The 27,555-nt window shown below is 39.6% G+C and overlaps 1 protein-coding gene across 3 annotated transcripts in view; it reads right to left on the bottom strand.

Moving 5' to 3' along the window:
• LOC124545018 (coiled-coil domain-containing protein 6) overlaps window positions 1–17,739 on the bottom strand; it is a 61,106-nt gene extending 43,367 nt beyond the window's left edge. The window contains exons 1-6 of one of the 3 annotated variants that reach the window (XM_047123797.1): window positions 17,586–17,739; window positions 17,216–17,460; window positions 16,917–17,066; window positions 11,733–11,965; window positions 6,353–6,510; window positions 5,091–5,226 (exon numbers count right to left, since the gene is read on the bottom strand). In XM_047123797.1, the coding sequence (XP_046979753.1) occupies window positions 5,091–5,226; window positions 6,353–6,510; window positions 11,733–11,965; window positions 16,917–17,066; window positions 17,216–17,431 (893 nt within the window). In that variant the 5' untranslated portion in view covers window positions 17,432–17,460; window positions 17,586–17,739. Of the gene's footprint in view, window positions 1–5,090; window positions 5,227–6,352; window positions 6,511–11,732; window positions 11,966–16,916; window positions 17,067–17,215; window positions 17,461–17,548 lie in introns of all 3 variants that reach the window. The other 2 variants (XM_047123796.1, XM_047123795.1) reach the window with 2 other exon arrangements.
• Window positions 17,740–27,555: the final 9,816 nt, after the last annotated feature.

Below are 27,555 nucleotides of genomic sequence, written 5' to 3'. Positions count from 1 at the left end.
CTTGCTGACTTTTTGGAAAATTATTCCTTTGTTGTTCAAGATGAAGTACAAGGGCACCACTGGGTAAACAAACAGGCCACAGTTCATCCATTTGTATTCTACTATAAAGACGAAAATAAACTAATGAGCCACAGCTTTTGTGTCGTAAGTGACTACCTTGAACACAACACTACAGCAGTGCACATTTTTCAACTAAAATTAACAAACTACATCGAACAGCACCACCCTTCTATAAAAAAAACTGATTTACTTTTCGGATGGGGCAGCAAGTCAATATAAGAACAAAAAAAGTTATTAACATCTCCTTTCATAAAGAAGATTTTGGGTTTGATGTAGAATGGCACTTTTTTGCTTCATGCCATGGGAAGAATGCTTGTGATGGTGTTGGGGGTACAACAAAGCGAGCTGTCACAAAAGCAAGTCTGCAGCGGACCGATGACAATCATATCATAACACCTCAAGTAATGTTTGAATTCTGTAAAAAAACATATCAAAAGAATTACCTATGTTTTTGTACAGTGCGAGGAAACACTAGAAGTCTATGACAGTGTCTTGGGGGAAAAAAGAGGTACACCACTTGTCTGAAGATTAAAGGCACTATCTTTTCATTGTTTTGTACCCCATTCATAGAACTTACTGAAGTGTAAGATCACATCAACTTCGCCTGATAGTGAACTTCATCAGTGTGGAAAACTTTTACAACTGGTTCTTCAAAATAAAGACATAGTGGCTTGTGTTTACGATGAACAGTGGTGGATTGGCGAAGTTGATAATATTGACTGTCAAAACCAAGATGTACATATTGTATTTTATCACCCTCCAGGACCAAGGACATCTTTCAAAACAATTGAGAAGGATTAAGTTTGGATGCCACTTAAAAATTTACTAAGGAAGCTGTCTCATGGAATTTAGTACTGTGACTGGGTGAACTTATAATTTAACACCCAAACTGAGTGAAAAAATTTCTCAAATGTTCAATGAGCGATATACTAAAAACAAATAACAAGAGAACAATATAATGTAATTAGTAGGCTTATTTTCAATAAAAAAGGTAATCATAGATATGATACTGTAACTGATATATTTTATTCCATAAGCCTAGATATTGCAGATGTTAAAAAACATATTTTTCCCACATGTTTGTAATTTTTTTCCATAACTTCCAATTGAATCTCAAAGTTGAAATTTATACTGAAGTTTGATATCATAAAGGTCTATTAACTATGAAATTTTCTGATTTTTATCTAGTCCCCCAAATAAAGATATTGCAGGCCACAAAATGGAAAAATTAAAAAAATAAATTTTTCAAAATGGTGTATTTCTTAAGTGTAAGCTGCTCACCATTGATACTCTATAAAAAGTAACTAAACTATACAGTGTAATACCATAAAAAATATTAAAGCTTAGAAATTAATTTTTCTTTGGAAAACTACTGTACAAAAATTGAGTTTTTTAAATTTATGGCTGATAACTTTGAACTATTAAAAATATATTAAAGGATACATTCAGCTAAGTGATGATGTTAATTTGTAGCTCAGAGTGTGTTGAATTAAATGCATTTTATCTGAAAAGCTTAGGACAATACACTACTGAATAATTGTAAAAAATGTAGATGCTTGCAAATACGAAAGAAACGCGTGCAGCCTGGGACAAATGTGGCCGCCATTTGAAAATAATAAACAATAAATTTGTTTAAAAAATATTTTGTGACCACTAAGCATTGGGGAATTCACCCAGCAAATATAAAATTTTTCTGGGATGGTCAAGCAACCAATTATTTTTTTTCTTGAACCACTTGGAATGGATTGACCCTGTTGAGAAATGGCTGAAATAGTTGAAATTGAACAAAGCTCCAGAGCCTGATGGAATCCTTCAGATTCTATATTGAATTTGGGATTGAGTCACTCCTCTTCTAAGTATAGCCTATCATAGATCCCTCCTCAAACATAAAACTGTGCCCAATAGTTGGAAGAAAGCAGAGGTAATGCCTGTCTACAAGAAGGGTAGAAGAAATGATCATCAAAACTACCGTCCAATATCTTTCACATCAATTTGTTGCAGAATCTTAGAATATATTCCAAACTCAAGCACAATGCAGTATCTTGAATAGAATGACCACCTCCATGCTAACCGGCATGGAATTCGATAACATTGATCATGTGAAACCAGGTCGAAATCGCCCTTTTCTCACGTGATATACTGAAAGTTTTTGATCAAGACAGTCAGGTAGATGCAGTGTTTCTTGATTTCTGCAAAGCATTTGATCAGTATTGCATCTTTGTCAAAAGTTGGATCATATGGGGTATCAAGTGAAATTTGAGACTGGATTGAGGACATTTTGATAGGGAGGACACAGCAAGTTATCTTGGAAGGAGAGTCATCGTCAGATGAAGTAACTTCGGGTGTATCCCAGGGAAATATGTGTTGTATAATAATGATCTCGGGAACAATATTATTAATAACCTCGAACTTTTTGCAGATGATGCAGACTGAAAAAGGCTGCATAAATAGTCAGATCTTTGTGAGATTTCAAAGTGATGCAAAGACTGACAACTTGCTTTAATGTTTAGAAATGTAAAACTTTGCACTTCACACACACACACACACACACACACACACACACACACACACACACACACACACACAAACCACCATAGTGTCCTATGACTATAATATCAATGAGTCACTGATGGAATTGGGCATCTCATTCCAATACCTCGGTGTAACACTCTGTAAGGTTATGAAGTGGAATGATCACATAGGCTCAAATGCGGTTAAAGCCTGTTTCTTCAGTTTACTGGTGGAACATGGGGGAAGTGCAATCAGTTTATAAAGGACAGTGTTTACGTATCACTCATGCAACTCATTCTAGAATAATCCTCAAGTATGTGGGACCCATACCAGATAGGACTAACAAGGGATATTGATCACATACAGAGAACGGCAACACAAACAGTCACATGTTTGACCCATGGGGAAGTGTTACAGAGATGCTGAAGAAATTGAACTGGCAGACTCTTTAAGAGAGATGTAAACTATCCCGAGGATGTCCACTCACATAGGGATCATGAGGACAAGACCAGTTTAATTAGAGCACAAACACAGAGGCATTCAAACAATCATTCTTCTCACATTCCATATACCCTAATAACTGTTACAATGAGAAGTACCCTCTGCCATGTGACTTGCAGTACTTTGCAGAGTATGGCTGCAGATAAACCTTCGGTTTCTCTTTTCATTCTTTCAGCGTCCTTACTGGACGAAGCAGTCCATTGTCTGCAATGATTGCCTGTGTTTTTGTCATGCTATAACTATTAGATTCATTTCAGACCCACAGTGCAGCATACTAATGCAGATGCTTTTACTCGACTGCCAACTGACACTGATCCAACATCTGATCAGGATGAAGTGCTGCATTTCCAATTACGACACCGAAGCCCAAACACCATGGTTTTCTCATTAGCATTTCTCAGATTTCGGTGGCTGTCACAGCTGATCCTGTCTTATGTCACAGTGTTCAATTTGTAGACCACGGCTACCCAAGCCAGGTAAACCACGAGACTAAGTATCAGACTCTTTGTGTAACTATTATGCGCTCTGCCACTGCCTCTCCATTCTTGATGGTGTGTTAGTGTTGGCTACTGACGAGTCAGCACCCAGGGTTGTGATCCCATCCGTACTGGGGTGGGACATCACACACTTTCTCCACTTGGACCACTGGAGTGTTTCTCGTACAAAATACTTGGCCCGCCGACGCCCGTTCTGGCTTAGTGTGAGCATTGTGATAGCCTTCTCACAGTGCGCCACCAATCAAACATCATCATGGGCCTCTCTTCCCCATGAGCCCCCCCCCCCCTTCCCAGTGCCCCTGAGAGTGTGTTCATGATGGTTTTGCAGCTCTGTCCTTTAATTACTTTTGGCCCTCTGCCCCTGTGGCCACCTTGACCATCTGTGCCGGCCCCTGCAGTGAAATCCACATCTCCTCCGGTTCCTGCGCACTCTTCACTCTGGATGCCATCACCATCGGCTGCCGAGTAGCTAGTGGCGGGCTGCCTCCTTGTCTGTAGACCCTGACACTGCCATGCCATCTCTGCTGCCTCCATCACTTAGTGCCTACCCAGATGTGCACATGCATACAGCACCATCACCATCTGTGCTCCCCTAAGGCCTCTCGCAGGGGAGTGGGTGCTGCACATGTCCATGCCCATGCCATTTCAGATCGTATTCTCCTGTCCCAGCACCATAGCTGCTACAGCTGTCATTGCCTACCAATGAAGACATGAACATCTCCACAGGAGTGTTGCAACCCTATAATGCAAGGTCACAAAAATCAAACAGCGCACAGTACAAGTGCCTCCATGGTCAGGCTAGAGAAGTCATCTTGCAACCTGGACAGATGGTACAGCAAGTGATGTACCGTATGCAGTGACCCAACATAAGCCCGGCACGCTGTGCCTTCGGTCTATCTTATGTTTACTTACTTATAAGTAAGTATGCTCACGTATGAGACTGTATATTGGTATATTCTATTGTTATGAAACTTTGTATCATTCTATACTTCATCCAGTGTTATTGTGAACCCCTTCATGTGGAAGCAGAAGAAAACTTGGTTGGTGTTACTTCTGATACTGCATCTATAGAACATTACAAGATGTATGCTGAAGTTTTATGGATACCTTCGTACTGAGTGAAAAACACACCCATGTCACTATGAATTGGAGTCACATGCATATTTTTTTTTTATTTCACTGTGCTGCTAAACATTTCAGTGCAGTAACTACCTAGTCCCCAATTTAACTGCTAAAGAACAAGAGTTCATGTCCAAGTTAGTGTACAAATAATAAGTATTCCTTATCTTGTGGAAGAAGTCAGAAAACACAGAACTGAACCACCAACTAGCACTGCGTCAGAAATACTTCAAAAGTGTATATGCTGTATACCAAAGCAAATCCTGGAAATTCAGGAGGTTCATTCTGAACAACTGTTTCTCACACAGGAATAATATCTAATCTCACAGAAACAGAAGGAAAGACTATGAACATTACAAAAACTGTGAATTATAGAAAAACTGGAAATAGAATTTGCTATACCTGCTCTCCGATTCTGAAAGATGCCGACATAACGCTTCTCTCCTCTCCACTTCCAACTGCAGCTTCCGCTGTAGTCTTAGGTTCTCCTCACGGATGCTCTTTTCTTCATTTACATACCGCTGCATTTTTTCGGTGTCTGTGTAAAAAATTTAACACTATAAAGACAAAAAATTAAAGTGTTTGGAATCATTGCCAATATTAATATCAATGGACAACTGACAGACACAAACTAATGATTAAAAAACTACCAGACTGACGACTTATGGAAGACATGAAGCAAGAAATTCAGTGACTCACGGAAATGGTATGTTCTATCAATGAAGACATGAACATCTCCATCATCATGAACATCGTTTTTGTAACTTCCAAACTGATCTATTTTGAAAGGTTGTTCTCCAGGGGAACAATTGTCTTACTGGAGAATGTAATTTCAGATGATTATTATGATGATGATGATGATGATGATGATGATGATGACAGCCAATGAGCAGCAGCTACTAATGTGCACGTAACTTACAGTTTTCCAAGATGCCTCGTGCAACAACCATTTAACACAACGTAACTCCCACTGACAAGCACAGTTTTTTGTGTATGTGAAAACGGAACATTGTTAAATGTATATTTATCAGTCTGTTTTCCTCTGAGTAAAAAAGAATCCATTTCAATCACTCCACAATAAGATCACAATATACACAAGCCAAACAAAATTTTAACTACACCAGTAGCTCAACAATGAAAACGGTAGGCAAAGTAATATTACAATTGCTACTCAACATGCTACTCCTGTATCAATTACTCAAGAAGTTCACTTAAACTGCTTAAAAACCTATCAAAGAAGGAGTATGGAAAAGAAGATCAATCGCCGCATGGGCTGGATCCCAGACATCACAACATGAGGGTTCAGGAGGCACTGACCCACTACTGAAAACTTTAATGTGTGGGAAAGGCTGCAAAGGATGGTCTTTTCTAGAAGCGAAATACAATGCACACACTTTTTTTGACACTCAAGTGACATAAGGTAGTACTTGTCAAGAGAATATTCTAGGGCAGCAGCATAGTTGGGGCTTCCACTATCTGCTCCCTATATCCACGTATCCCCCCATTTGATCATGTATATACTTTGAACTTCATCAGGATGCTTTCTAGCCCCTCACTGCTCCAACTACACAGCTAATGTCTCCCACAGCTCTTCACTGCTTTATCAAAACTCCATGTAGCCACATACATAAATATTATAAATAAATTAAGCATAGTGTACTCACTCTCCTGCTGTGCTATGGCCAGCTGATTCCGCAGTCTTGCCACTTCACTACGTAGAGTTTGTATATGGGTGCTCAGATTTGCAGCTGGATCACCGTTGCTTATTTCTCGAGGTGATGCAGGATCTGATACTGGCTGGTCCAGTTTTATCTGCAACATCCTGCACAGCAAACACTTACAAATACACATTTCTTGAAACAGTTTCAAAACCTCAATATTCACATTCATTTTCTGGAAATTAATGAAGCACAAAATTTAACAATTATCCTCCACTTTGAGAACAATGACACTTCCTCACTAACCCTTACACTGTATGTCAACTAATATGGAAAGGATAGAGTGCTAATCACCATAAAGATGACACGATGTGCAGACAGGCACAACAAAAGGACTGTTACCCATCAACCTTTGGCCCAACCCTTCATCAGAAAAGGGGGCGCACGCACATGCACACACAGCCGCTATTTACGGGCACTCAGGCCAGACAAACTTAAGGGGATGACACTGTGGTTCAGGTTGGAGAAGAAACAAAAAAAAAAAAATAATCTGATTTTCGGTCTTCTTCATATTTCGATAAATTAAGGTTTTATTTAAGTACTCTGAAAAGGATTTTGCTGAAAAAAAAATTTTTTTTTTTTTTCGAGCACTTAAAGAGCATTTTGCTACCACATGTGTTTATATGCCACACCCACTTTTCTGCATATGTTTCAGATCTTTATATCCCCTACACTGAACATTAAGGATTTTTTTTTTAGTCCAGTGTGTGTTGGCTATCCTTGGAAAGCAACGGTCGCTATCCTTTTGTTTCTGCTGTTTGTAAACAACACGCTTTCAAACACGCAGTTAGTTTTGTTCAAGTGTGATTGCGAGTAGTTATTATACTTACGTTTGCAGTGCTAGGTTACGTGTGTTTTGTTGTGTTTATTGAATGTGACAAAACGTAAAGGCACTTTCAAGAAACAACAATTTAGAGGAAACAAGTTTAGAAAGCTTTCTGTACACGAGGTTATGTAGCCTGGCAATGATGTTTCTAGCTGAAATTCTTCACCAAGTGCATCATCAAAGAAGCTCTCAGCATTTCAAGAGCGTTACAACAAATTTACTGTAAGTGACAAGTGGTGCAGTAACATTATTAAAAATCTGAGAATATTATCAGATATAATTTCTAAATTGTACAATGTAGACAGTGTGGTGAGTCACAGAGTGTGAAAATTTGTGAGAGTGCCAGTGAGAGAAAAGGCCTGCCAATTGCATTGGGTTTAATTTGCACGAAATGCACAGCTGTGATTTCATTTACGAGTTCTTCAAAACCAAATGCAAGTGGCCCTTATGAAATCAATACTAGATTAGTTTATGCGTTACGATCCATTGGCAAGGGCATGGATGCAGTGAGAACATTTTGTTCAGTGATGAATTTACATCAACCACCACATAAATTTGAAAACCTGACTGCAATATTAGACAAAGCTGTATTTGAGGTCAGTGAGGAAAGCGTGAAACTGGGTGCTAGGGAAACAGTGAAGAAAATGATGAGCGTTCAGATATTGCAGTTGCACTTTATGGAAGTTGGCAGAAAAGAGGACATACTTCTCTGAATGGAGTAGTGACTGCCACGAGTGTAGACACCGGTAAAGTGTTAGATGTGGAGATAACGTCTAAATATTGCAAATGTTGTAAAGTCAATGAACATAAAGAACACAACTGTGTGGCTAATTTTCGAGGAACAAGTGGTGGTACGGAAGTTCATGGAGTACAACAAATATTTCATCGCTCCGTAGAAACAGAAGCGTATGGTACACCAAATATGTGGGTGATGATGGCAGTATGGCATACAACAATGTTGTTAACTCTAAGCCATATGGAGATGCCATTATTAGCAAAATAGAAATGTGTAGGTCATGTTCACAAACATTTGGGAACAAGGCTGAGAAAAGTAACTGCCGATATGAGAGGAACAAAAATTAGAAAATGGAAAATTGTTGACTGGACAGGGTCGGTTAACTAAAACTGAAACATAAAACTTGCAGGTATACTATAGGCAGGCAATTAGGAGAAATAAAGAAAATCTGGAGGCAATGAAGAGACATGTTTGGGCCATATTCCTCCATAAGTCCTGAACTGATGATAAGCAATGTTATGGATTGTGTCCATCAGGAGAAAATTCGTGGTGCAAATACAATAGAGCTCAGGCAACTGGAGACTCTTATTCTCACCAGCATTCTCTTCCAGCTGCTGTTATTACAGCAATTAAACCTAATTTCAGGGATTTGGCTCACCCTGACCGTCTAAGGAAATGTCTGCATGGGCAGACACAGAACCCAAATGAATCTTATAATTTGGAACTGCCTTCCTAAAACTGTATTTGTAGGCATGCATACAATGAAACTAGGAGTTCATGATGCTGTTATTACATTCAATGGTGGTAATATTGGAAAGTGTGGGGTACTGAAAAAGCTAGGAATTAATCCTGGTGAAAATATGATCACTGGGTTACAACACTGTGATAAAATGAGAATAGCAGATGCAGACAGGTCTGCATCTAATATGGCCAAGAAAGCAAGACAATCATCCAGGAAGGTGAACAAGAAGCTGGAAGACCTGCTAGAGGCCAAAGAAGGGCCATCATATGCAGCAGAACAGTTTTAATTAACTGTAAGTAACAAATTTCAAAAGTTTTTTTCTTTAAAGTCAATTTCTCGCAAACTAAAATTTTCAGTACATTTGCCCCATTATATAAGAAACTATCATAGATAAATGAATGAAATTTTCAGTAACTCCGCATAACAAAAAGCCACCTCTGGTACTACATTCACTAATATTTCCCCATTAGGAAGTTCACAAAAATATATTTTCTGCAGAAAAAGCTTAATATTTTTTGTTAATAAATTTAAAAAAAGTATTTCTTAAAAACTATTAAATGGATGAAGTAGATTTTAGTACAATTGACTATTAGCATCATGTAACATACAGTAAAAATATTAAGGTCCTGCGTCCAATAATTTTTTCAGAAATGGATCAAATACTTGCCTAAATTAACATGGGTTAGATGGGCAGGGTGTGGTCCCCTTAAATGAAACCAGCGGGAACAACAATCCTACCTTCGAAGGAAAGGTATACAAACAAATCCGCCATTTTCACCCATATGGCAACCTCCAATGCCAACCTGTTTATGGGTCGACTAGGAGAAACCTTCCTAAGCCACCTAAACCCTGATCTGGTTCACATTTATTATTGACATCTTCATGATCTGGACTATATCTGGACTCAGAGCCGGGGGGGATATCCTATCCCCATTCCTTCATAACCTTAACACCTTCTCTCCCACCTACTTCAAGTGGGCCTTCACAGCCCAGTGTGCCACCTTCCTAGACATTGACTACCTTCTCTGCAAGGGCTCCATCCACACCCTGGCCCTGTTAAACCCAGCAACAACCAACAGCACCTACATTTAGGACAGCTGCCATCCCTTCCACATCAAAAAAATCCCAGGCACACCACATAGCCACTCAGGAATGGCATACCTGCAGTGCCTGCAGCTCCCTTGCCCAGCATGCTGAAGGTCTCACAAATGCCTTCATATACAGACACTATCCGCCAGACCTAGTCCACAAACAGATTTCCTGTGCCGTAGCTCCCCCCCCCCCCCCCCGGCCGAGAAAAAAATAAAAATAAATCCTCCCACCACCCCCACGAACCATCTACAAAGGAGTGCCCCCCCCCCTTTCATCACCTAATAACACCCCAGACTGGAACACCTTAAACACATCCTTTGTCAGGGCTTTAACTATTATGTCCTGATACAAGGTACAGCCTACCTAAGAACCTCCCCAACCATCGTAAGCTGGTGTCCCATTGCCCATCCAATCTCCAAAACATCCTAGTCCATCCCCATGGCACTCCGAATCCTAACATTTTGCCATAGGGATCATATCCCTGTAGAGAATCTGGGTACAAGATATGTCCAACCCACTTGCCCAGTTCCAATCCACAGGCCTATCCTATCAGAGCCGGGCTACCTGTGAAAGCAGCCATGTTCGTGTCAGTTTTGGTACAATCATTTCTCTGCTTTTCATATTGGTATGACTACTGACCACACATCCACCAGGCTGAATGGCCATTGATAAACTGTGGCAAAGAGAGAAGTGGACCACACTGTTACACAGCATCCAGCTGAACATAAAATGCTTTATTTCAATGGCTGCTTCAGAACCCAGGCCTTCTGGATCCTTAGTCTTTTTTATGAGCCATTCTGCAACCCAATGTCTCATTTTTACAGTGAGTATCAATCTGTCCTTTTCCTAATTGCACATATTCCAACCTGTACATTCCACTGTATGTCAACTAGTTACAGTTCTTCCTCGATTAGATCGGTTGACAGATTTTTATTTGCATTTCAAGCACTTTTCTAATGATTAACTCAGTTATATTCATGTGCTGGTTAAAATAAATTATTGAATGACGACATTAACCAAAGGCAGAAGCAAAAATGAGCATACTGAATGACATTACACATTTTAATAATAAAGTCACTTCTAGATAAGTGAAATAACAGAACCTATGGATCACCTTGTATCATTTATTTTCACAAATTTAAAAAAATTGTGGGGGGGGGGGGGGGGGGGGCGGGTGTAAGCAACAAGTTTTAATTGCCTATCAGAAAAGAGATCATTGCACCATAGGGAGTATAACTGTAGAGCATATTTTAGAATCTGTTTGGCACCAGCATTTTCACTTAATGGATAGTTATTGGTGTCACCCTTTTCCCCACAATAACTTGATTGTGCTAACCTTAACCAAAAACAACAGAAAAACATTAGAAGTTTGGGTAACAGTAACTAGTATGTGCGTGCAATCTGATCTAAGCACAGCCTTTCCCCCGTAAGACAAAATCCCATCTTTCAACGACAACTGGGACAGAAAAGTATCAAAGTCAGGCTATTTCGAATCATTACTTTACTTCAGATTGTACCTGCTTGCACTGAGAAAGACTGCCCTATGGTGTGGCATACATTTTTGTGGACAAAGTGCATTTCTGCGAGTGCCACATTTGCTTTTATACAAGCACAACACATGGGTAATGGAATTAGCACTGTGACAAAGAAACGGTGCTGACTTCCCCTCAATGGCCCTAACCCCCCCTCAAGAAGTCCTAATGCGGGGGGCAACACGCATCCATTTCTGTTCTCCGACAGCCACCAAGTGATCGGTCAACTTATGACGGCCAAATAGTATTTCAGTAACTATTTTATGTTTGGAAGTCTGCTTTCCCCATTTTAAATTATTTCACTATATATGTTACTCAATGTATCGACATCTCTGGATGGCAGAAAAGTAAGGAATAGTCAACGATACTTATTAGCACAAATTAGCATGTTCGCTAACCTCTTTTCAGCTTCAAGCTTGTCCATTCGCTTCCACAGTTTATTAACCAGTGCCTCTTGTTCTTGCTCCAAGGTATTCTCTAATTCAACCTTTTCTCGTCTTAGCTGTTCCAAGTTGCTTTGTTTTGCAAGAGTTTCTGCTTCCAATTTTTCAATTTTTCTCATAAGCTTATTAACCAAACATTCCTGCTCTTGCTCCAGAGTCTGTTCCAGTCGACATTTCTCTTGCCGTAACTGAAAAAGAATAGAAATAAATTCCACTTGTAATTTCATGTCTTCTACTACCATCCTTTGTTTTCCCTATTCAATCATTTGAACAAACCAATACATGCACAGTGTGACCTCTTCAGAGCTCAGCAAACATTCAGTAATTTACTTGTCAGTATTTCCTATAACACCACATAAATCAATTTAGCTCTTAATTTTAGTTATCAATTTACAAGTCTTTTCTCCAAATTGCAAATCACAAAAATAAAGTTTACAAACTATTCCCTCACAATCAACTTAATAATATCAACAACAAGGTGGATTCACAGTTAGTCCAATAATTAATTCCCTCCATTTTTGAATGTTCTGACCCCCTTCTATCTTGGCTGTTGAATGGAATACACTCCGACATTCTGAATACAGTAGGGAAAGAATGCAGAGAGTGAAAGGTTCTTTACCAGTTGTACAGAAACCAGACTGCAGCTATAAGTGTCAAAGGACACAAAACAGAGGCAGTACTTCAAAAGAGTGTAATACAAGATTGTAGCCTCTCCCAGATGTTATTCAATCTGTACACTGAGCAAGCAGTAAAGGAAGGAAAGAAGTTTGGACAGGGAAATAAAGGTCAGGCAGAATAAAAAACTATGAGGTTTGCCAATGATATTATAATTGGATAATTTCCAAGAATTATTACCTATAAAAGGTGCAGGCAACTAGTGATATACATCAAAAAAGCGATTTTGGTGGCACGAATTATGGATACTGTTTATAGTGTTCAATCAAGCAATGGCAAAAGATGAATTACTACGTTACAATTAATTACAAATGAGAGTAGTAACTTTACTCACTTTAAATGTCAGCCGCATCATCTTCATACGCTATTCCCCATGTCGTATAACCTTACAGCAGCAATCCTTTTTCCCCATAACCCAGGAACACTTCTTGCTTGTCAGTCAGAAATACTGAGTAACAGGAGGGTCAATTTCTCCATGAAACCTCAAATTGTGGAAATGTAAATATTGCAAGAGGTAGAGTCCGTCCATATCTCCTGGATGTCCATCTCCTCTTATATACAATTTGACAGGTTTGGATCATCCGACAACATAAATTCAACAGACTGATCCACGATTTCATGTTGAAATCACTGCTTTTAAGGTGTTCATGACATCAAGCCACCTGTTACCACTTTTGTGCCTACTAATATACAAACACCAAGAAAAGTTTTGCATCAGATCGGCTCCAAGAGTACCGGAACCTGTACAGAAAATTGGAATCGAGATCAACATAAACATCATTTCTGCCCTTTTTATTGCTCATGAAAACCACACATTGCATGTTGTACCACCATACAGCGAGACTTCAGAGATGGTGGTCCAGATTGCTGTACACACAGGTACCTCTAATACCTAGAAGCACATCCTCTTGTACTGATGCATACCTCTATTCATCGTGGCATACTATCCACACGTTCATCAAGGTACTGTTTGTCCACATTGTCCCACTCCCTTCAATGGCGATTCGGCATAGAACTCTCAGAGTGGTTGGTGGGTCACATCATCCATAAACAGCCCTTTTCAATCTATCCCAGGCATGTTCAATAGGGTTCATGTCTGGAGAACATGCTGGCCACTCTAGTCGAGCGATGTCATTATCCTGAAGGAAATCATTCACAAGATGTGCACAATGGGGCGCGAATTGCCATCCATGAAAACTAATGCCTCGCCAATATGGTTGCACTATTGGTCGGAGGATGGCATTCACATACCGTACATCCGTTATGGCACCTTCCATGACCACCAGCGGCGTACGCGGACCCACATAATGCCACCCCAAAACAGCAAGGAAACTCCACCTTGCTGCACTCGCTGGACAGTGTGTATAAAGCGTTCAGCTGACTGGGCTGCATCCAAACATGACTCCGATGATTGTCCGATTGAAGGCACATGCAACACTCATCGGCGAAGAGAATGTGATGCCAATCCTCAGCGGCTCATTCAGCATGTTGTTGGGCCCATCTGTACCGTGCTGCATGGTTTCATGGTTGCAAAGATGGACCTCGCCATGGACATCAGGAGTGAAGTTGCATATCATGCAGCCTACTGCACACATTTTGAGTCTTAACACGACATCCTGTGGCTACATGAAAAGCATTATTCCACTTTGTGTCATTTCTGTCAGGATTCCTTCGAGCCATAATCCGTAGGTAGTGGTCATCCACTGCAGTAGTAGCCATTGGGCGGAGTGAGTGAGAAATGTCATTGACAGTTCCTGTCTCTCTGTGTCTCCTCCATGTCTGAACATCACTTTGGTTTGCTCAGAGACACCTGGGCACTTCCCTTGTTGACAGCCCTTCCTGACAAAGTAACAATGCAGATGCAATCGAACCACGGTATTGACCATCTAAGCATGGTTGAACGACAGACAACATGAGCCGTATACCTCCGTCCTGGTGGAATGACTAGAACTGATCGGCTGTTGGACCCCCTCTGTCTAATAGGCACTGCTCATGCATGTTTACATCTTTGGGCGGCTTTAGTGATACCTCTGAACTGTCAAAGGGACTATGTCTGAGATACAATATTCACAGTCAATGGTTATCGTCAAGAGTTCTGGGAGCCAGGGTGATGCAAGACTTTATGATATGTATTAAGTGCTTGATCAGAGAGACTAGAGCTTTCTTTCCCCTTGACGGAAAGCACTTGCAGGACTATCTCTCAATGGCACCAAATACCAAAATATGTTCAACTTCATTTTTCCAATGGCCGTCCTCTCTGTTTTGTCCTCCGATTGGAACAATCTCATTCATACTATGACCAACAGACTTCTTGGCAGAGGCCACAGCAGTCTCACACAGTGTTCATGGACAATCGTGCTTCAGAAGCTGTTGCCTGTAGCATACAGTACAAGAAATTAAAATGATGTTCTTCTCAATGGATAACTTTGAATTGTTAAACAATGTGTTCTTTCTTGTTGATGTTCTCTTGTAACACTGTGCACACTACAACGGCGAAGGCAAATAAGCTTCTGCACCTTTCTTACAAAGTTACACATAGCTGACTTCATGACATTCTATACACTTCTTGCTATCCTCATTTGGAAGCAATTTGGGTTCCAACAAAATTTCGAACAACTTCCCACACTACATAACCAAGGAATTAGATTTCATTATGAGACTATCGGCACTTGAAACTGCAACACATTCACTTATTGCTATACAAAAACAAACTAATAAGCTGTGCTCCCCTGCCAATGTACTAATCATTCACCACAATTCATGCACAAAAGTCATGTGGATGACACTGAGTTGCACAATTGATACACATTACTAGGGACCTGCACATTCGGCAGGCAATAATTCCTAGAAATTACTCATAGTTGTGCCAGACACTGCAAAGGGCTTGGAGGATCACAGGAACGGAGTGATGCCTTGAAAAGAGGTTATATGATTTGGTGGTTTATAATGAGAACAATTTCAAGTGGTTATTACACTTCCAGGTAGCGCAATTACTCAGTTTTGTGCAGTTCATAGTACAACTATGGCAAATGAAATAATATAAACTACTTGTCAGCAAATTAGTCGCATGTCAAAATGAAATCATATAAAACATGTCTCTAAAACAGCTTCCAATTGTTTCGTGTATTTCATGAAGATATAAAAATGAAAAATTACACATTATCCATATCCTGAGGAAATATAAGATACCAAAACAGATAACAAAGCTGATATCAAAACATTTCTGAGACACTAGCTTTTATTGCCATACAGAAGAGGGTAGAATTTTACTTATGGCAGCAGGAGATGCAGCAGCGGCACAGTGCAGCGACTTTGGCAATGACTGGCCATTAAGTGAATAATTAATGCTATCCTTGTTCTGTGATTGCCAGGTTCTTGTATGTACCCTTCTCAGCTCAGTAAATTAATCATCATCATAAAGCAACATTTTATAACAAAATGTTTCCGTTAATATGAACAGCATTCAATTCTCAGCATTCAAAAGTCATTGCCCACATCAACGCACCACACCGCCACTGCTGCAAATAAAATTTAAAACAGAATAGTACGGCAGAGCAAGATCAATCAAATCAATTAAAATAGTTTTACAATTTAGGGATGAGCAAAAAGAAGGTTCACGAAAAAATATATATCAAAAACTACGTAAACGCATGTTTGTACTTAGTAATATTATGACTTGGGCTGTGTATATGTTTCAAAACACATAAATTCATATTGACTGTGTCAGGCATTAAAATATATTCAGCTGGTGAGGAGGAAAATGACACTTATAGGCAACAGCTCTACATATCAAGAGAGCTAGAAACCTGAAATGAGAATTACAATATTCGAAATGTGAAAATTTCAAGAAGTTGCTGAACCAGCAGCTTATGCAGAACTGTGCGTACCCTACAACATAACATGGACGTGAAAGGGAACTACCATAGTGCTACTGTAATTACAAGTTGTACTTAGAAACAGATTTTCTCTTTTTTTGTGAACAACTAACACTTATGTACACAACATTGGATTTCTCGTATCTCCAATAACGCACTTTACCACAAGAAGGGAATTTTAAAAGAAACAAAAATATTTTTAGTGTCCCCGTCATGATGCACATTTGCACAAGTAAACAAAGCCAGGACGTGGAGCGTAAGCTATGTCTGCCAACACAGTTAATTAGGCCTACCCCAATAAAAGTTAAAAATTTATGATAAAATGCTTACCTGGAAATCCATTCCGTTTTATGAAGTGAAAACGTACGACAAAACATTTGGTCTGCACTGATTATAACCAAACCCTGCAATACCCTGTGCAATATCTTGACAGAAGACAAACTTAAAACAGTTCGTTGCGTACGTACTTATGAAGTTGGTTGACGTACACAAATATTCTCACAAAATTATTGTTGCTCTTTTGATAACTGCTAGATACAGGCAGCTACCAAATCCATACATTCAGCACGAAACACGTTTATAACCTCACCTGGTTGAGCTTTCTTGACAGGTCATTCGTAAGACACTCTTCTTCTTGTTCATAATGATGCGCCAAAGTCTCTTTCTCCTTCTTCAGGGCCTGAATCTTTTTCAAAAGCGTGTTACTAATAAATTCTTCCTCTTGTTCTGCTTTAGCTTGCTGTGAACATGGATGCACGCCAGAGGTGTTACGACGTAATATTATGGCTAATAACCATTTTACGCCAATAATATGTATTTTCAGTAATGTGCTGCGTTCATAGTACTAGCGCAGACTATCAAACACTAATTCAAAAACGCCAAACTTACGATTATCACAGATGCTTGCCGCAGTCCTCTGTTCTCTTCTTGCAACGCCTTCACTCTTAATTTATAGGTCTCCAATTCCACTTTAAGCACTCTGTTCTGCTGCTGCAACGACTCTATTCTTTTTTGTAACTGTTCCCGTGTTACGGGGGACGGTGGCATCATTATTGGACCTCCATCGATGGAACTTGAGTCACTCTCACTGGCACTATCCGCCATGTTTGCTTAATCTCAACGTGGGCCTGGATCTTAAAGCACATAAAAATGAATATAGTACAATAACACCGCAAAAATACACATATACGGAACAACTTCATTTGTTTGGACATTACTCACATAACTTACATGGCCCAGGGTCCGGTGTTTTTCTTACCTTCAGCTCTATCTTCTAATACCTTGTCGGCTTTTAAACAAACTACAACCTTCGCGTTATTCAAGTTTTTACGTGTTTTTATTCGGGGAGAATAAACGCTATCTGGCAATGACTATAGAAACTACGAGTACTGCTGCAAAGAACTTCACAAGAGTTACATCCAGTTCCAGTGGCAGTAGCGTTGTGGTGACGACTTTAGGGGAATAATTAAACGTTGCCCCTCCCAAAATATTTAAGGCAAAACAATCGCGAGACATTTTATGAAATGAAATTACTGTACTCGCCACGCTACTACTCAGTAAGACATTGGAAACAACGATAACTTGAGAGTACACAGATGTCAATTTAAGTCTTAGTTGTGCGTAATTGTTGAGTCAAATTATATTGAAAATCATGCATAAATAGCGAAGAATTGGAAACAGAAGCAGTCGAATATATTTACGTTTGACAGAGCAGTTATTGTGTAGCTGCAGAAGTTTTCCTTGCAGATTAAACTCAAGCCCGTTTTTGTCTTGGATATGATTTCCGAACACCAATAATTGCACACGGAACGTATGATGTATTCTGTTCTTGGAACATAATTTTCATCTCAAAGACGAGCGGTGCTTGAATCCAACTAGGTATGCATACATTAAGAAATCGCTCGCAGCACTTCAGAAAGTAAAACTTGTATTGAGTTCAATGGCGTATGTGGTTCCACGCAATGTTTATGTTCACCACATAGGCGCCCTCAAAAATTAACCCAAAAGGGCCAAGACTAAAATTGGCATCCTTTTTTAACTGAATTTGGGCATGAGTCATAGGACAAGAATCAAACTGCACAGGAGAAAAAGAAAACTTTTACCCTAGAGAACTGGTGGCTACCCTCTGTGGCTCGTACAGCTCCAAGGCGCCCGTTGGTTTCTAAAGTGTAGGTCAAGAAAAGCGAGTATAATAACAGAATTTTTAATTTACAGCGAGAAAATACCATCTTCTTTATTAGAAAAAAGCAAGAAAGGATGTAACAAGGCATTCAAGCGCAAGCTTTATTTTTTGTGATTTGGTATAAATCATGTGTCACCAAGCTACGGCCCACAGGCCGGATGCGGCCTGTGACATCAGTTGAACCTACCCGCCGACGCTTCTAAATAAGCATGATGAAACGTATGGAAAACAGGACATTGTGATACAATTTGTTTAAATATTATTTTCAGAAGAAAAAGGAGATCTTAAATATTATTTTTTGAATAATAGGAGACCTCCTGGCTGCTGTGTACCTGAAACTTAACATTATCATTTTAAATTATTGTACAAAATAATGGTGCAGTCCGCGCTCGTCATTTTGTCAGTTATCCTGCCAGCTGTGAGAAAACAGTGGTTTATGGTCCAAATGATGGAAGGCTGAAGACAGAAAACAAAGCCACTCTCTTGAGCCATACCGATTTCCATTACTGCCTGCCGGCTGGAGTGGCCGTGCGGTTCTAGGCGCTACAGTCTGGAGCCGAGCGACCGCTACGGTCGCAGGTTCAAATCGTGCCTCGGACATCGATATGTGTGATGTCCTTAGATTAGTTAGGTTTAATTAGTTCTAAGTTCTAGGCGACTGATGACCTCAGAAGTTAAGTCGCATAGTGCTCAGAGCCATTTGAACCATTACTGCCTGCTTTGACGTTATGTTGTTTCAAGGTGACTGCGAGGCGTAATCCAACTGTTGTAGTAGTCATATTACTCACACTGTAAATCGCTAAATAATAATGTAAAACATGCATAGGACCTACATTCTATAGCCTATGCTTTTCTCAGGTATAAGCTGTTGACTGCGAAGGACCCCACAAACGAGCGACGGATCGCAGCGATCTGTCACATGGACGATCGATCGTTCCGCAAATCGGACATGTGTGGACAAATCGCAACCCGGAAAACTTTGACATCACAATTTACAGAATATAAAATTGTGTAGTACTCTTAGCATTATCAGTCTTTCATTTAACCATACGTAACACTATTGTTGTGAACACAGGTGTGTAGACTATAGCTATGCTTCCATGTAGGTGAGGGGAATGCTGACTGATTCTTCCATGGTTTCTTGGCAGAGGAACGTAATTATAAATGAAAAACACAATATCGTGTACCGTTATGCTGTACATGCATATTCCCTCAGCTCTTCCTGCCTAAATTCGGGAAATCACGCGTGGTAGCCGTGCGGTCTAGGCGCCTTGCCAAAGCTGGCGCGGCTCCCATCGTCGGAGGTTCGAGTCCTCCCTTGGGCATGGGTGTGTGTTAAAATTAAAATTTAAAAGAGTCTTGATTGTGATTAAAACTGCTTTAAATTTTAATTTCAATGAATTTTAAGAGCGCTGACTATGTTTTCAAAAATTTTATGCGTTTGTGTGTTGTCCTTAGCGTGAGTTAGTGTGTTAAGTAGTGCGTTAAGTAGTGTGTAAGCCTAGGGACCGATGACCTCAGCAGTTTGGTCCCACAAAACTTACCACAATTTTCCAAAATTTCGGGAAATCAGTTTCTCTGTTATTATTTTCTTAGTGAAGGCCCTTTCCTGTTCCTTCTTGCCTTACCCATCTTACTGGGCCAGTTCTAGCTATAGACTCACTGTGTAGGTTCTTTTTTACTAAGAGCAACAATGGTCAGCATGAGACTATATGTCTTTTCGTGTCAAGAATGCTATCTACAGCCAGTTACACAATACTATCCATGTGGCCAGCCCCTCTTCACTTTCGTTCTGTTTTATTCTACGAAAGTTATCTGTGAAATTGGTAATTTAGATATGTGAAAATATGACCTCCCCCACTCCACACCACTTGTAGGTTGTGCTGAAGATATTGTTTCAAAATCGAGGGACATGAAATGATATCGATCGTTATTAAATGATTTCTGAGTGCTGCCAACGTGAACTTTAGTGCATATACATCTACGGAAGCAGAAGTAATACGTTGACTTAACTATCTAGATTGGTAAAGTGCACACAGAGCAACGTGGCCTATGGCCATTAGATGTGCAGTTGGCAGGGCACATGAGAGCAGAGTGGTAGCAGTGGGGGTTGTAGGCACGCACTGCAGGGGGAAACGCCGAGCACTGGAAGGTAAGTGCCTTCCTAAACCGAAGCCTACACTCACATTTTCGGTAAATATTAAAAGAAACCACTCCACATCCGCACTTGCATGGTGACCGTTCAAAAAGATCTACCGTTAGTATCTGAAAAGAACTCCGCTGAAAATGCAACAAAATCAGCCCTTTGTTTTCCCCTGACTTGTTAATGATTTCTAACTTTTAGAGAAGCATTGTGAGTAGCGAATTTTGAGTAAAACCTACATTTCTCTTGTTGCCATGTTAACAGTTGCTTCTTTTGCCAAAACACAGCGGAGTTTGCACAATGTCACCTCACTGACGTGTTGTGCAGATACTGTTGCTAGAGAATTCTGAAACAGTGGTTTATTTGTTTCATTAAGTAGGGAACTGAGGAAAAGTAAGGTAAGTAACTTATGAAAAAGCACATCCTCAGTACAAAAATAAACGTTTAATATCTGCACTTACTTTATTTCAAAACCCCCAGCGTTTCTCGTTTCACCAGCTATGGATGGTCCTTGTAAATTACATTCGTTCATCGAAAACGTCTGTAGTTAGCGGAATAACATTGTAGAAACGAAGTTTTGCGTAATAACTGTATGCAAAATACTCTTTTCTTTGCGTGCTGTAATTTACCAAAATCTCGTTTCGATATCTCAAACCGTTTATCAAATATGAGCACCGATGTGGTTATTTCATTCTGCCTACATCGCTAGTGCGCGCGATCGCAAATGAATGTGCTACATCAAATTAATTTTCCCGGGATTGGCGACAGACAAGGCGGGACCTCCACCCAAGTCTAAAGAAAATTTCAATATGTTAGCTAAATTTCACATGCAGCAACACATTATGTACTACGCAACGAACGCTAAATCATAGCGGTCCCTATTTTTCAATGCAAACTTTTTCGAACTTTTTACAGTATCTCACTTACATGTAAATATCACAATAACTATGAACATAAACAAAATGATGGTCACGTCATCACGAAGCTAACATATAAAGCTATAAGTACCCAAACATGAATTTTTTTACCGAATATTTTCTGTAAAATCATTTGGAAAGATTTCAGTGTGTGCGCCTCGATTCTGACATCGCAGCTTGTTGCTGACGGGCCAAAAGCGGGCAAGCAATGTCTTCCCCTCCTTCCGAGCAAATGAATGAATTCGCCCAGTTTTGGACGAAAACTGGTCACTGCATCCTGCACGAACTCTGTTAAATAATTTATGAGGGCTGCGAACGTGAACTGTAACAGATCTTAGTGCATATACATCTACGAAAGCAGAAGTAACACCCAGAGTTAACAATCTCGTAAATGTTCCGTTTATCGGTAGTTGATTTAAGCATAATCTTATTAATTAACACGTTGGATTCAGAATGCATAGTTTTGTTTCTTCCGTAAAGTTGTCGCAAGAGAAAAGAACTCTGTCAGATTAAACCAGCATTCGATTTCAATCAGTGCAACTACTTCTGCCAGCAACTACTCTGACAGTCTTCTTACAAGGGCAGGCCCTGACTTACAGGGGCGCCTAGACTACATTAGGTAGCCCTATATTGTTAGTATCAAATGGCTTTAATCTACATCCATGCTCTGTGAATCACAGTGATGTGCGCGGCAGAGGGTACTTCCCATCATGTCAGTTATTATGGCTTTGCGCATTCCATTTGCAAATCGAGCGCTGGAAAAATGATTGCTTAAACGTCTCTGTTGCGCGCTACAGTCTAATATTGTCTCCACGATCCCTACAGGAGCGATACGTAGGTGTTGTAGTATATTCCTGGTTTTCCAGACTTGCCAAGTAAGCTTTCATGGCACAGTTTGCATTTACCTTCAAGCGTTTTCCAGTTCAGTTTTTTCAGTATCTCTGTATTTCTCTCCTGTGGGCAAAACAAACCTGTGACCATTTGTGCTGCCCTTCTTCGTATACTTTCATTATTTGATATTACTCCTCTTTGGCACAGGTCCTATGCACTTGAGCAATATTCTATAATGAGTCACACGCGTACTGTGTAAGCAGTCTCCCTTGTAGGCTAATTGCATTTCCTTAATATTCTATCAATGAACCGAATTCTGCCCAGCTGCTTTACCAACAACGATATGTGATCGTTACTTTTATATCCCCACAAACTGTTACACACAGGTATTTGTAACAGCTGAGATTCCAACTATGACTCATTGATACTGTATTCATAGCGTACTACATTTTTTCGTTTTGTAAAGTGCAAAATTTTACGTTTCAGGGGATATAAAGCAAGTTGCCCATTTTCCCCTCTCTCTGAAATGTTATAAAGATCTGAATGAATGTTTTTGCTTTTTTTCAGGTTGTACTTCCTTATACATAACTAACTGCTATCACATATCAAGAGTCTGAGTTTACTGTTAACATTACCTGCAAGGTCATTAATATACAACCTGAACAGCAAGGGTCCCAGCACACTTCCCTGGAGCATACGTAATGTTACTTCTACATCTCTCAATGACTTTCCATCCAAAGTAACATCATGTACAAGAAATCCTCACTCCAGTCACAAAGTTTGTTTGATACCCCATATGATCATATAACTTCGATAATATGAGTACGTGTGGTTAAATGCTTTCTGAGAACCGAGAAGTATTGCATCTATCAGACTGCCTTGATCCATGGTATTTAGAATGTCACGGCAGAAAAGCAAGAGTTGGGTTTCAGGAGATCAGTGCTTTCGGATGCCATGCTGATTGACATTGAGGAGGTCATTCTCTTCGAATTCTCCTATTACATTTAAGTTCAAAACATATTCTATGATCCTACAACGAATGGATACTATCAAACAGAGGTTTTATCGAAATTACTGTTTATGTCCCAGTTACTGGGCTTAAAAAAGATTAACGAAGACATGGAATACTTTTTGTGCTTAAGTCAGAAAACATAATGAGATCTACCATGGGAACCATCCTCTTATTAGCGTATATGAATAGTACATAAAGCATAAAAATCAAACGATTATACTCTTTTAAAAAGCGAAAACGCCTTAAATATTATACTAAAGCCAGATACATACTGTGGATTATAAACTACATTAAAATGTACTGTATACATATTAAAGTCTCAGAAAATATGTCTTATCTTTTATACGACCGACGATTTTGCAGAAAGACTTTGTTGTAACTGAAGTACGTACACCCACTGTACGTACGACTGCATTCTATAAGGTCCAGTCCAGCGATCTGCCAAGTGAAACTGAATTGTCTCCCCTTGTCGGGTCTGTACTCAATAATAGCATGTATGGGTAATAGACAGAAAAAAAACTGGGGGCTCTGTTTCAGCATCATTCTGCAAAGTTGTGTCTGTCTTGAGCTTAGGTCAGCGCAAAAACACAGCTGGAAAATGGCGTAATTTCCCTTAAGCAGTGTAACAATTACCAAACAAACAAAAGTTACCAGCACATAGAAACTTCTAAGGTCACAGTATTTCTCACTGCGGTCGTCTACGTTATGCTACAACGGCGTAAACCTGTGGTTTATCGTAATCATAGATTATTATTTTTGGGAATATATGAGAATTCTGTAATGAATAAAGAGTCTGTACTCCAGATGCCAGTAGGATGGTGGGGACAAGCACACCCTTTGTCGATGTAAATATTCTACCTTAATGCATTTTGATTTTCAGGGCGTTCCAAAATTAGCTTCAAATTATGATGGCATATATTTTAGAAATCGGGACAGATAAAAAGTTGCAGTTTGCACCATGACTTTGTACATGCTAAAATTTTAGTAGCCATTTAACAGAGTTCAAAATGTGTGGCATCTGTAGCACACATGATAGCTAAGTGATACTCCAGTTCCTCACGTTTCCGGTTATCATGTCCACATGTATTAAAGATCACATTAATGTCTTACCTACTTTTAAATGTAAATTGAGAGAATACCTAATGGTAAATTCCTTCTATTCTCTTGATGAGTATCTACAGATAAAGCAATGATTTCTTATACTGATAAAAATTTGTTTGCTATAGATCACATTAACTGTTTAATTTGGAAAATGTACTATATTTCCTTTTTAGGTATTGTTTTATATTACTTGAGCTATACCTTTGATTTGATTTTAACCTACAAACTTATTCATAATCTTATGGTACATTTTTGTCATTTTATATATGTGTATTATTTGTTTAATTTGGAAAATGTACTATATTTCCTTTTTAGGTATTGTTTTATATTACTTGAGCTATACCTTTGATTTGATTTTAACCTACAAACTTATTCATAATCTTATGGTACATTTTTGTCATTTTATATATGTGTATTATATCTGTTGTATGTAATCATGACTCATTCCACATCCTTGTGATTTATCACAATACGGATTAATGGAATACGAAATAAATAAATAATAAATAAATAAAAACATTAACATGTGGAATTTCTGCTCTAATGCGAGCTTGCAGTTCCTGCGGGTCCTGTACTGGAGCCTGGTAGACAGCATCTGTCACAAAGCCCCAAAGAAATAAATCTAACTGGGTTATGTCTGGAGATCTTGGGGGACAGGAAATGGGTCCTCCACTGCCAATCCAGCGACCTGGAAATCTGTCGTCCAAAAACTTCTCAGTGATCGAGACTCAGTGTGGAGGGGCATCACCCTGCTGCAGCATGATGTTAGGATGTAGTTCTTTGACCTGAGAAAACGCAGACTGTTCCATCACGTCCAGATAAGCAGTCGAGGTTATTGACGCCACTACAAAGAAAACTGCTCCCAGCACATAGTCATGAAGCAGACCACATGACATAGTTGTATTGTACCTTTGGACTGTTGCACTCAGTTTCCATTGCACTCAATTTCTACGCTAAAGTGCTGGTCATCAAAGCCCTAGGCCCTCACAGTGTGTCGGTTTACCTTCCCAGACACATGAAAGTAAGCTCTGTTTGTGAGCATTGCAGTTTTCAGAAATCCTGGGTAATCATCAATGCGATTCAGAATCTTAATTGCAAATACTTTTTGCTTCAGACTGACATCATGTTGAACCACATGCAGCAGCTTCACCTTGTACACATGAAGTTTAGTCTCTTGTGCACCATGGTTGATAGCTGCAACTGTCGAGATGCTTGATGGATTGATTTGGTTGGGCGCCAGATATATGCCTGCTGCATCCATTCCACATATGCAACACTCGTGTGTGGATGCTCAGAATTCGTCCTCTTCGTGACACTTCTGGATTCCTTAAACCTCATGTACCACTGTCTGATTATAGATTGTGATGGTGGTTTGCTTCTGCCATGTATCCAGAAGTTCTGCTGGATCTGGGTGTCAGGCTTGGTCTCTATCAGTCATACCACACAATGTGCTATCTCCTGGGAGTGGCCATTTTCGTGCATAACTAAGCTGCAAAAACGAACTAAGGAAACTATAGGTGTGTGTGAAAATTATGCCACAAATCACACCTTCCTACCTATCCTCACTTCTGAAACATGCATGATCTAAGTTGTAAAGATCATTTTTGGAGCATCCTGTGCAAACTAATGGCAAATATTTGGACAGCAGTTTTCGCAATATTTGCTGATTAATTGTCAGGATTTTCTTTTTGTTGTAAATTTTAGTTTCTTTCCAAAACATCATGGAATCCATTAAGCAGATTTCACAAAATTATCCATGGAATCTCTTCTCGAATGACAGCCTGCGGTTTTTACTACATATCTGAGTAAAACATGATGCAACTAACAAGAAGACATTTTTCCGATGTGCCTGTGAAACAAACAGTGTGTACAAGTTGTTATTCAGTATCATTTCAAGTGTAGATAACGATCTTATCACTTCTGGTGTCGAGTTACACATTTGGCCAACTTATATTCAGATTCACCCCCTACTCCCCTCCCCCTGATGAATCATCAGGAAATGACCAAGATCGCCCAGGGGAACCCTGCCCCATCTCCTGAACCACTGAGATTCAAGCAACCCCTCCCCATCTTCTTTTGTTATATCTGTGGTGTTTGAGCGGGTAGGGTTTATTCTGGAGCTGGCCAGCATAGGGAGAGGATGAGGCTGTGATTATTTGAGATCTATTTGTTAATAACAATTTAATATTATACGATTTTCATCAGTCAAGGCATCAGTAGAGACCACATGCAGGCAGAGGGTTAAGTACTCCCATTTTCTCATATTTTCCACAATTTTACAAAATTTGTCACATTTTCCATATATTTACCAATTTTACGAATATTCCTATATTTTTCACAAGCTTTTGTATTTTCCAGAATTTTGTGTATTTTTCCAAAATTTTATTGAATTACGTGACTTCTACCTCAACTACCCCTAATGTTATGTTGACGTCATGAAGCTCTCAGCCAATCACAGTGCAGCATGTGTTCAAATCATTTATCATCACTAAGCCACAATTACATTACTAATGTGGTGTGTGTGTGTGTGTGTGTGTGTGTGTGTGTGTGTGTGTGTGTGTGACAGAGAGAGAGAGAGAGAGAGAGAGAGAGAGAGAGAGAGATGGATGAAGAGAGAGAATGAGAGAGAGAGAGAGATTATATTATGTGAATTGTAGACGATCACATTGGTGGTAATAATGACATCACAGCAAATTCTATTAGCATTGCAGTATTTTGATTTCCAATGGAAGATACAGTATGTATAGGAAATACCAGGCCATGGTAGATAATCCCTGCTAAGCCAGCACTACATTATTAGGTTGTGTGGCACCATAGCAAAATTCTGATGCTTCCAACAAAGATACTGTATGTATAAGAGCTACACAGCACTCCAAATGTGCATCTAGAGAGCATGACATTGTTCCTAAATTTTATTCTTGCAGATTGTTAGTCTGGTAATGCATCTAGGTGAATTGTGTGCGTTCATCACCTTAGTGAGGTTAGCCTGGTGAGAACACTCAGCAGAAATACCGCAGCTCGATATATAAACTCCCTTAAGTG

The sequence above is a fragment of the Schistocerca americana genome, chromosome 8, assembly GCF_021461395.2.
Source record: "Schistocerca americana isolate TAMUIC-IGC-003095 chromosome 8, iqSchAmer2.1, whole genome shotgun sequence".
NCBI classification, from domain to species: domain Eukaryota; kingdom Metazoa; phylum Arthropoda; class Insecta; order Orthoptera; family Acrididae; genus Schistocerca; species Schistocerca americana.
The sequence above is the reverse complement of the archived record's forward strand: the minus strand, read 5'-3'. Positions and strand labels throughout refer to the sequence as shown.